The 11,917-nt window shown below is 51.0% G+C and overlaps 1 protein-coding gene across 1 annotated transcript in view; it reads left to right on the plus strand.

Annotated features, from left to right (window-relative positions):
- Nucleotides 1-666: 666 nt before the first annotated feature.
- LOC125426214 (kinesin-like protein KIF17) overlaps nt 667-11,917 on the plus strand; it is a 23,897-nt gene continuing 12,646 nt past the window's right edge. The window contains exons 1-3 of the mRNA XM_048484471.1: nt 667-729; nt 1,725-1,898; nt 3,815-3,877. Coding sequence (XP_048340428.1) covers nt 667-729; nt 1,725-1,898; nt 3,815-3,877 — 300 coding nt within the window. The remainder of the gene's footprint in view (nt 730-1,724; nt 1,899-3,814; nt 3,878-11,917) is intronic.

Consider the following 11,917-nt stretch of genomic DNA (forward strand, 5'->3'; position numbering starts at 1 on the left):
ACCGACCATCCCGCTGGATCGGCGCGCCAGGGATCCGCGTTCTTGGACACTCTCTCGTCTGATCGAACCAACCCATTGGCATGGAAACTTGTAAAAGCATGGCACGACAAGCTTGCGTTAAGCGGCTTAAAGCGCTGGCGAAACGCTGGCAGGGTCTCGGGAAAGAGAGGGGAGCTGGGCGAATTGGTTGAGGAAATTGTTAGGCAATGTCCATGGTACCCAGAAAGGGGGACATTCAATCTTAAGGACTGGGAAAACATTGAGAGCACTCTGCGCAGAGCCCTCGCGGCGCCCGATGTAGCTGCTGCGGACGCGGAGACATTGTTATGTACGTATCAGTTCTGCAGGTCCATGGTGTCTTTGCCATGGATCTCCCCTCCCCTTTGATCACTTTCACCTTCAATTTCAAGCCCGGAATTTTTCTCTATCCACTAAAACAGGACGCCTGTACATACTCCCGTTTCACTTGGCACCTCCTCTCATTCCAAACTCTCCCGCTCGTGCTCGGCGGCCAGGCCGCCTCAGCCTTCATGGCGCTGCCATGCGCCCCTCCCGTTTCCGAAGCCACTGCACCTCCGTCAATGCCGCGTAATGGAGCGAGTTTCAAAACTCTAGCAGAGAGTATTACCCACGATCTGCAGAGGAAGGAAACCCTGGCGGAAGACGATGCCGATCGCCTCGCCCGTCTGCCCAGCCCACTACACTGACCGCGTGGGGGAGGACGGCGCCGTCAACAATTGATCGTCGAGTATCGCCCCGTAGGCTATAATGTTCTCGCCGAGCTCGCCAAGGCAATGCGGGACGTGAGGGATCACCAGCCCCTATGTGAGAGGCATGCTGGAAGCGGTCATACGGAATCATGTAATGGTTCCGGAGGACTAGAAAACCGCACATGCTCTTGAAACTGGGCTAAATATATTGTATTGGAGGCCGAGTACCGCCAACAATGCATAAGCAGAGGAGCAGCCTCTGGCGGTGCCTATACTACCCAGCGCAGCTTTATGGCTGCGAGGGCTTACCGCCCTTCCGGCCAGCGCGAATCGTCCTGCCGGAGGAATACCCTTAAGGTAAAGCCTCTGGAATTAAGCCTACAAGGCGTTTGTAAGAGTGCCCGCTGCGGGACAGCCAACCCTGAGCTTTTCCAGCGTTCGACAGAAGCCTCCGAACCTTAACTGAATTCCTGAACAGGCTCCATGAAGTTTTAGAACAGGTCGACAACAATACAGCCCACCACGAGCTCCTCATGCGCTTCGCCAAAGGAAACGCCTCCATGGGGTACTGCAGGGCGATCACGGGCTTAGGGAAGAATCCCGAACTGGCCGACATGCTTAAGGCTTGCCAGGATATCGGGATCTTCCGCCCATCAGGCCAGTCTCCTCGCATGGCGGCACTCTCCACCACCCGGGGACAGCCCCAAGGCGAGTGCTTCAACTGCGGCAGACGGGGACACTTCCGGAGGGACTGTAGGTCGCCCGGTGGGGGGGCTTACAACCCCGACGGAGGAGGGCTCCCCCCTGGGAGACGAAGGCCTCCAGAAAAGCCCCGAACCAAATGCCCCGATGCCGAGAGGGCTTCCATTGGAAAAGCGAGTGCCTGTCGGGAAACTCTTACCCGGGCCTCTCCCCAGCCCAGGACCAAGGAGGAGAATATTAGATCAGCCCCGAGAGCCGAGACCCGAACCCAAACCACCTCCTCCCAGCGGTATCTCCCTCTCCTGCACCCAGCCTCTTTCCCTCAAGTTTCCCAATGAGATCCTTGTTGTTCCAACCCAGTACAGCGATCCCATCCCCCCGGAGGCCGTTGGGTTAGTCTTGCCCAAAGCCTCCGCCGCTGAGCAGGGACTGTTTGTCGTTCCGGGAGTCATTGACTCTACACATCAAGGAGCCGTTCACATTCAGGTGTGGACAAACATCCCGCAGGAGTTGCCCAGTGGAACCAGCTGCGCTGGCGTAGATCCTCCTACCCCACATGCTGCCTGCGCCCGATTCAGCCCAGGCCACGAGCCCAGATCGCCATCGAGGCACAGCCGGCACCACCATAGCGGCGGAAGAAACACCCATCGGAAGCTCCTGCCCGTACCTGGAGCTCACTTTAGAGGGGTGTCCATTCAAGGGACTTGTGGACGCGGCGCCCGGCGTAACCGTCATCAAGAGCAGCCGAGTGGCCTGATCAGTGGCCGACCTAGAGCTTGGCGGCGCATTTGGGGGGGGGCGGGGAAGCAGACCCGGCGAGGAGCCGAAGCCACCATCAGCTCACAGTCCGCAGTCCGGGGCTGGAGCGACAGCTCCAGGCCCGCCCCATCGTTTTGGAATTCCATGTTAATTTGTGGGGAAGGGTTCTCATGGGTCAGGTGGAGAGCGGCTTCCTAGTTTGGGATGGATAAATCCACTCCCGCCATGGCCGCTACCCAGAAGAAGAACAGGTAGCAGCTGGCCACGTTGAGATCCCCGCCCCCCAGCTTTGATTGTGTTTCCTACCTCCACCCCAGAGCTCTCGCTCTGGGACACCCTCTTTCTTTCCCTCACTTGTTCTATTTTTTCAAACAGCAAAGGCGGGAGGGCCAATTGGCTGACTGGCCCTCCCTGGATTAAAATCTGGGCCCGTCCTGGTACCGCAGCACTGCCAGGACAGGCCCCAAGTTAAGGGGAGGCCGCCGCCATCTGCACCTACTCACAACCTGTTTGGGTTGTGGTCACCTGGTGCTTGGCGTCTTATCCAGCGCCTGGCAACTCTATCAATATCATGTTAAAGGCCAGGCGCTTAGCCGAAACCGCCCCTTAAGGAGTGGTTTCGGCAGGCGGCATTTCCCCAAGATACTCAAATTCGATCCCAAATTCTGAACGCCATGTCTGCCTCAACCTCTACGATCACGGTAAGTGTACCTGCCCCAGGGGGGAACCTCCCCCAGTCCTTTGTCCCAAAAACCAACTCCCAAATGTGTGATTGTCTTGCTCTTCTGACGCGTCCCCTTCTCTGAACGCATCCTCAAAAGTCCTTTTGTCCTACAAATTAGATATGCATACCCACAATCCCTTGACGGTCCACTCGCCCCCCCTATCCTTAGGGGCTCGGACCAGTGCTCTGACGCATCCTGATGACGTCCTTGAAGCCAACTCCCCATAGGAGTTGTCTGCCCTTCGTACCCCCTGTCCCATGCCCAAACAAACTAAAGAAAGGGGAGTGGTAGGTGGGGCCTCCATGGCCTGCCCCCCCTGCAGAATTGAAATCGAACAAGTCGAACCTGCTCTCAGGCCCTCTCCCACACGAGGGCCAAGGCCAAGCTTGGCGGGGCCCGTGCCCCCGCTTAACCTGGGGGAAAGGGGTATGCTTCAATCCCTCTCCCTACAGGTCTCCAGTGGATTCCAGCTTCGCCATGTCCAGCCAACCCATGGAATGGCACCAGAAGGAAACCAACCCGATCCCGGAGATGGAGCTGATCTCCCTGGAAGATCCGGTCCCGCGGCCCCGACGGAATCGCCGCGGGCGCCAAAAGCGACCTGAGGACCCAGATGACTTGGGGAGGCGTCGAGGCAACGACAGGCGGGGCTTGAGAAACTGCGACAACAAAACTGCCCCGAGACACCCGAGGATGCGCTGCCATCTTTGCGATCATCACTGCAAGCTCCATAATCACCATCCTCTGCCTGCTCTGCTGCCTCTTGCCGGTGGCAGCTCGGTCACCCCCTTTTGGAGATCAACCAAGTCAACATCTGGGAGCGGTTAGCTGCCGCTGCCAGCGTCTCATCCTTCTGCCTGGGCCAGTATCACCGAGTGGGAAGCTTGCTAAGCTCCTGCCTACTCCCTGTCTGCAAAGGCCCCTGGAGATTTCCTGGAAAAGTCGGGCCTGAGCCCTTTCATGAGCGCTTCGTCCATCCCGGTACTCCATGAGCGCCCGATTGGGGACCCGTTGTTCCAAACCCTCCCCGCTGGCGCTCTTTCTCTCATCGCAGAAGCCGTGGCCAACCACAGGTCCAACACTTGCGCCCAGCGTTGCTGATGTGGCGGGACAGGAAGCTTAGCGAGCCCAGTCACCGGCTTTCGGCCAACTGGAACTACTGCACGCATATTGAGGACATTCCCCCCATATATGGGAACATCCTCCTCCCTAAAGGCTGGTTCTGGACTTGCGGGGAGAGAACCTTCAACTACATCCCCGCTCGCCTTTCTGCCGGAACTCTTTGTTGCCTTAGCCGTCTTACCATCGTCCTGCCTCAGGCTCCACCCCGGGAGCCCAAACGCCGTCCCCGCTCCACTCTTTCCCTCGACCCTTCCTGCCGGTCGCTCTCTCCAAAGCCGAGTATGTTTCCCTCGCGACCTCCCTGGTGGGAGTCCCCGGACTCGCCACCTATAACGCTAAGACTATTGGCCGGCTGGCCTGTGCCCTTGCGAAGTCCATTAATTCCACCTCCACCGCTCTGGATGCTCTGGCCTCCGAGCAACAAAGAGCTTCGTCGGCGACTCTGAATGTCCGTGCCGCTATTGATTACTTGTTATTACTGCACCACCAAGGTTGTGAGAATGTACATAATATGTGTTGTTTTAATCTCTCTGATAATTCCCATTTGATTCATATGAAAGTTCGTGAGTTACAAGATGTTGTATCTAATTTGAAATACGATGTGTTGCCTCATTGGTGGTCAGCCCTTTGGAGCTGGCTGCCGGGGGGATGGTTAAGTGCTATTGTACAATTCTTCATTGGTTTGATTGTGTGCCTTGTTGTTGGATCTTGCCTTGTTCGGTATTATTATCTGCCTTTGCCTGTAACATCTGTAAGAAACCCCTTGACTTTCCCCTGCGCCGCAACCAGGTCCTCATGCTGCACAAACAACTCAGCCAGCTTGAGTAAGTCCCTGGGGAGGCAAGCATCCCCCTAAATTGCCCCAACTAATTCGGCTTCCTTCCTAAAATATAAAAAACGGGGAGATGTAGGGGTGAGCCCGCGAACCCGGCAGAACCGTAGAAGGAGTGCTAGGCATGCCGGTGCCGGCTACAGCCTTCCGGGCGCACACGCGCCCCCAACCCCCGCTCCCCCGTGAGTCACGTGTCATGAACTGCCTGACTCGCGGTCACCAGATGTCCCACACAAAGGGACACAAAGGCTCCTGCCCTCAGGTGAAGATTTAGGCCCAGACATGGATGCTTCCTCCCGCACGTAGCAGCCCGATGAGATCATGCATCACATGATGATCTCCCGCTCTCCCGACCTCCCGTTCTCCCGCCTGCCCGACCCCTTTTACACGCCCCCATTGAAACCCTAATAAAAGGTGTGAAGGGCGAGCGCACGGCAGAGTTGCCAGGATCACGGGATCCCACGCTTCCTGCTTGCTGGCTCTCTCCACCAGATGAAATCTCCGCGTGTCGTCTCTTCCCTGGGACCTCGTGGGTACGACTACAGACTTGACATTAAACATGACAATATTTGGAAGCTAGAGCATGATCATATTTTGCAACAAACGGTTGCTGGCCTAAACGCTGCCATTCTTCAACGAAAGAACTTCAAAGAGGAACTTCAGAGTGAAGTATGCAACTTATCCCTGAAATCTGCCTCCATTCCTGAAGACTGGAAGATGGCCAATGTCACACCAATCTTTAAGAAAGGGTCTAGGGGGGACCCAGGAAATTACAGGCCAGTCAGTTTGACATCTGTTCCTGGTAAATTAGTAGAATCTATCATTAAAGATAAGGTATTAAACATGTGAAAAGCAAGACCTGCTGAGAATCAGCATGGCTTTTGCAGAGGCAAATCCTGTCTTACAAACTTACTAGAGTTCTTTGAGGGTGTAAACAGGCATGTGGATAAGGGGGAACCAGTGGACATTGTCTACTTGGATTTTAAAGGCTTTTGATAAAGTTCCTCACCAGAGACTGTTGAAAACTCAGCAATGAAGGAATAAGAGGAAGTCCTCCTATGGATTAAAAAAACTGGTTGAGGAACAGGAAACAAAGGGTGGAGTATAAATGGGAAGTTCTCACAATGGAGATGTAGGGGGAGTGAGATTGTCCCCAAGGATCTGTGTGGGACCAGTGCTCTTTAACCTATTCATAAATGACCTGGAAGTAGAGGGGTGGGTGGCGTGGTGGCCAAAGTTTGCGAGATGATACCAAATTATGTAGGATGGTGAGAACCACAAAGGTTAGAAGAGCTCCAAAGCGGACATGATAAATTAGGTGAGTGGGCTCCAGAAATGGCAAATGCAGTTCAATGTAGCAAAATGTAAGAGTGATGCACATGGGGCAAAATCCAAACTTCACATACAGCTGCACAGGGTCAGTGCTATCAGTCACAGACCGGGAAGAGGACTGAAGTCTTAGTTGAGTAAGTTCCCGTAAGAATGTCAACTCAATGCATGGCAGCTGTGAAAAGGCAAACTCTATGCTGGGGATAGTGGGAAAGGAGTTGATAATAATGAAGTTGTCATGCCCTTATATAAAGCCGTGAGTGAGCCGCGCGGGTACTATGTTCAGTTCTGGTGATCGCCACATCTCAAAAGGATATTGAAGAGATAGAAAAAAGTACAGAGAAGGGCAACGGGGATGATTGAGGGGCGGGAGGACCTTCCTTATGAGGAGAGAGCTTCAGCGTTTGGGACTCTTTAGTTTGGAAGCGTCTGAGGGGATATGATTGAAGTCCTGGAAATTATGCATGGGGTAGAAAATGTTGACAGAGAGAAATTTTTCTCTCTTTCTCACAATACTAGAACCAGAGGGCATTCATTGAAAATGCTGGGGGGAAGAATTAGGACTAATAAAAGGAAACACTTCTTCATAGCGTGTGATTGGTGTTTGGAATATGCTGCCACAGGAGGTGGTGATGGCCACTAACCTGGATAGCTTTAAAAAGGGCTTGGACAGATTTATGGAGGAGAAGTCGATCTATGGCTACCAATCTTGATTCGCCTTGATCTGAGATTGCAAATGCCTTAGACCAGGTGCTCGGGAGCAGCAGCAGCAGCAGAAGGCCATTGCTTTCACCTCCTGCATGTGAGCTCCCAAAGGCACCTGGTGGGCCACTGCGAGTAGCAGAGTGCTGGACTAGATGGACTCTGGTCTGATCCAGCAGGCTAGTTCTTATGTTCTTATGTTCTTATGAAACTGTGGAATTAGAATTCATCAACAAGTTTCATGATACTCCCTGAAATGTTAACAAGGATTTTGGATTCTGCACTGAGCAGTCCTGGCGGACGGGGAGGGAACTGTTGTGGATGCAGCGCAAGAGTGTACTGATTGAATGTGCCATATGCAAGTGTAAAGGGCAAATGTGCTGGCGGGGGGGGGGGGGGCATTCTTATCAGCAGTGGAAGTTGCTCATATGACAGTACTCTTTTGCTGCAGAAGCTCATACCTGCACTGGGAGTGGTGGTCCAGGGGAGCGTTCCCTGGGATAGGGCTGACTTTAGTCAGCTTTCCAAAGGGTGTTCAGCCTGAGAAGGCCGCCTAGTACTGGCAGCTGACATGATGCCAAAAAAGTGTGCTGTGATCATTTGGTTACCTGGGTTTTATGGGCAGACAGAGATTTCTCTTGTTTTGTCTGTTGGCCATGCCACCCAAAGTCCCTCTGAAGGCAGCATGGCTATGCTGCGGCAGCACTATTCCTGGCTGAAATTGCCCTCTCCTTGGATTGCACTGTTAATCTTTATGGGTGTTAAATTATCATCATTGCATCTGAAGTTTAGCTTATCCCATTTTACACTATACTTCCTGCCCTTCTGGACCCTGTTGAATAGAACCTTGTTTTGTTGTTGTTAAGAACATAAGAAAGAGCCTGCTGGATCAGACCAGAGTCCATCTAGTCCAGCACTCTGCTACTCGCAGTGGCCCACCAGGGGCCTTTGGGAGCTCACATGCAGGAGGTGAAAGCAATGGCCTGCTGCTGCAGCTGCTCCGGAGCACCTGGTCTGCTAAGGCATTTGCAACCTCAGATCAAGAAGGATCAAGATTGGTAGCCAGAGATCGACTTCTCCTCCATAAATCTGTCCAAGCCCCTTTTAAAGCTATGGCTACCAATGTTGCTGTTGTTCATAACCTCACCTATATACACCTGCGAATTTGAGGACCTCATACTGATACCTGACAAAGGCTCATTCCGCACATGCAGAATAATGCACTTTCAAACAGCTTTCAGTTCTCTTTGAAGCTGTGCGGAATAGCAAAATCCACTTGCAAACAGTTGTGAAAGTGGTTTGAAAACGCATTATTTTGCATGTGCGGAAGGGGCCAAAGTGGCCTCTGGAAACCTGATGCCAAACTGAAACCATCTTTAAGATACCCCAACATTCCCATCCATTTTAAATAGATGCATCTCAAATCAAAGAAGATGAGGTCTAGGGTTTGCTTCTGTGCATTAAGATGGGTTCAGGGCCTTAACCTAACTGAGATTTACTGCAGCCTTCCTGTCGCTTACTCCAAACAGGTATTTGTAACCAATACATTGTCTTCATAGTCTAAAAGAAAAAAAACTGTCCCAGCCCGGACACTACCAAATACAGTTTTTAATTGTCACATCAGCATTAAATTTACAAGCAGTCATTTTATAAAATCATGAAGTAGTTATAGGAGAATGTTATGGTTTTGGAAAGGGTTGAATATCACCTCTTTAGGTGGGGGCATCAAGTGGGCTGATGTATAAATCGAGCAGCAAACACTCCCTAGGGCCTCTAATGTATTTTCTCACTGGGATTGCTGCTTTCCTTTTATACATTTCTTGAAATTATGACCCCCTGCTACATGTTCAGTGCCTTAGTTTTATACTCAGAGGGAAGAATGTTTATAGATTGATCCCTCTTGCTTGCATACACTGCTACAAAAGGAAAAAAAAACACTGCATTTGATGCTGTGCAGCAGTTCTTGTGCTATGAAGTGGAAATGTGAGATTCATTAATATCTGTAGTCTTTTTTACCCTTTGCCCACCGAGTATTAGCCAATTCTGGCTTCAACATGAATCTCAACACACACGGGCAGCCTTTAAAGTTGCCCATGCCACAGTTTGACTCTTCCCTAGTCATATCCAAAGGACACAATCTCTGGGTCATTCCGCACATGTAGAATAATGCACTTTCAAACTGCTTTCAATGCTCTTTGAAGCTGTGCGGAATGGCAAAATCCACTTGCAAACAGTTGTGAAAGTGGTTTGAATACGCATTATTTTGCATGTGCGGAAGAAGCCTCTGTCTTCTTTCAGATGTCGATACGGTTGCATGGTACCAACCAGACAGATTTGGCCCAGTTGCATGGTGAGGAACCTTTATACACAATTTCTCGTTTTGGGTAGCTCATAATTCCTCCTTGTCTTCCCATCCACCAAATAATATACCTTTTATCTGCCCCATCTTCTTCTATATTTATTATTTACTTCATTTATACCCCAAACCTTCCTCTGCAATGGAAACCAAAAGCAACTCACACCACTTTATCCTCACAATAACCCTCTGAGGTAGATTAGGCTAGAGCAGTGTTTCCCAACCTTTTCGACATCACGGTACCCTTGACCTCACTCTTCATATCTCACAGTAACCCTGCCATCCCCCCACCTTTCCCTCCCAGTGCCCCTGCTTGCCTCCACGCTCCCACCTTCCCCTCCCAAAGTGAAAGGAAGCACTGACAGGGGGGTGGGGTGGCTGCTGACCTTGTGGCAGGCCCTGCCTCCTGGGCCAGCTCCATGTCTTTGCTGGTGCCGGCGGGAGACACCACAAAAGCGAGGGGGGCCGGTAGTGTTGCCATGGTACCCCTGGGACCTGCTCACGGCACCCCAGGGTACCACAGAACCCTGGTTGGGAATTGCTGGGCTAGAGAGTATGACTGTCAAAAGTCACCCAGCAAGTTTCTTTGTCAGAGTGAGGCTTTGAATCTGGGCGTCACAGATTCTAATTTGAAACGTTAAACACTTCCTCACACCAGCTTTTGTGGGAATGGCAGTTGTTGAACAGCAGCAATTAGTTGGGCCTGGGCGAGTCCTGCAACTTGGGTGATATCAAGTTGCCTGGTAGTTGCTGCTCTAAGACCAAAACAGCCCTAAAAAGGGCTTTTCCTTTTGATGACAGAATCCAAGTTTAGCCAAGGTTGGCAACACTGTGATGGCTGCCCAGCGATACTGAAAGGACCCTCATTATTTAAAGCTACAGCTAGCAATACTGAAAGAACTCTCATTACTTAAAACTAGAGGTGCTATTGCTATTATGTTGGGGGTTTTTTTAAGTCTCCTTTTTTTAAGATGTCAGATTTTTTGCAGACCTGGGGCTTTTCACACTTGTAGAGAAGAAGAAGAAGAGCTTGGATTTATATCCCCCCTTTCTCTCCTGCAGGAGACTCAAAGGGGCTTACAATCTCCTTTCCCTTCCCCCCTCACAACAAACACCCTGTGAGGTGGGTGGGGCTGAGAAAGATCCAAGAAGCTGTGACTAGCCCAAGGTCACCCAGCTGGCGTGTGTGGGAGTGCACAGGCTAATCTGAATTCCCCAGATAAACCTCCACAGCTCAGGCGGCAGAGCTGGGAATCAAACCCAGTTCCTCCAGATTAGATACACGAGCTCTTAACCTCCTACGCCACTGCTGTCTTGTCTGTTCATGGCTCTAATCTCTGGATTTAAGTAATCTAAGAAATGACCATGTTGAGTATTAGATACCGTCATGATGATTATTCTACCTGCCTAATAGTGATTCTTATAGTATTCATTAAGGCTTACTCCCAGGAAAGTGTTCAGAATATTGCAGCCTCATTTATGACTTTCAGATCTAGCAAGAGAAGATTTTTTTCATTACTGTTCTTTTTTCCTATAATTATTTTTTATTCAAAAATGTCCTTAAAAACAATAAGTGCAATTTCAGTTAAATTTAAATGTTTCCTTTAATGAATTTCCCTTTTCTTGTCTGTTTCCTTTTATCTAAAGCCATACAAAGGTACAGAAAGAAAATGGGGAAGATCCTTCTGGATTTGAATTATTACAACAGGGGAGATTCCCACGAATTTATCCACATCCAGGGTAATTCAGAACAGATAGCCAGAAAAGCCTGGAATCCTTAATTTAATGAAAAGCCCTTAAAGCTGGCTCCCCCCAAAAGCTGGCTTATGTCCAACAGGACCAAACTATCACAGTGTGGTGTAGTGGTTAAGAGCAAGTGGAAAACCAAGTTTGATTCCCCACTCCTTCACCTGAGTGGCAGAGGCTTATCTGGTGAACCAGATGTGTTTCCGCACTCCTACATTTTTGCTGTGTGACCTTGGGCTAGTCACAGTTCTTTGGAACTCTCTCAGGGAGGGAGCAGCAGTGGCGTAGGAGGTTAAGAGCTCGTGTATCTAATCTGGAGGAACCGGGTTTGATTCCCAGCTCTGCCGCCTGAGCTGTGGAGGCTTATCTGGGGAATTCAGATTAGCCTGTACACTCCCACAAACGCCAGCTGGGTGACCTTGGGCTAGTCACAGCTTCTCGGAGCTCTCTCAGCCCCACCCACCTCACAGGTTGTTTGTTGTGAGGGGGGAAGGGCAAGGAGATTGTAAGCCCCTTTGAGTCTCCTGCAGGAGAGAAAGGGGGGATATAAATCCAAACTCTTCTTCTCCTCTTCTACATGGAGCTTACAAGGAAGTACACTCAGGCCAAGCTGTTCCCGAGACAGGACTTAAGTAAGACACCCCTGCTAATGGGGCCAGGATCCTGGGATGACTCAGTCCTCTCTGAAGCAGATGCCTCCAGCACTCAGAGTCTTCTGCCATAGCAAGCAACAATGCAGGCACTTCTCCTTTTAGCACTCTGCTGCCTTTGTCTTCTTTGTGCAACTGGCTCATTCTCCAACTCTGATGGCTCTCCCAGCTGCATGGCACCAGGTTCTATTGCTGGCTCTGGCTCAGCTGACAGAAAAGGGCTGGGGGCTGGCTCTACCTTGGCTGGCAGGACAGGGCTTGCAGCTGGCTCTGTTGCCTGCTCC

The sequence above is a fragment of the Sphaerodactylus townsendi genome, linkage group LG02 (genome assembly GCF_021028975.2).
Source record: "Sphaerodactylus townsendi isolate TG3544 linkage group LG02, MPM_Stown_v2.3, whole genome shotgun sequence".
In the NCBI taxonomy this organism is placed as follows: Eukaryota; Metazoa; Chordata; class Lepidosauria; order Squamata; family Sphaerodactylidae; genus Sphaerodactylus; species Sphaerodactylus townsendi.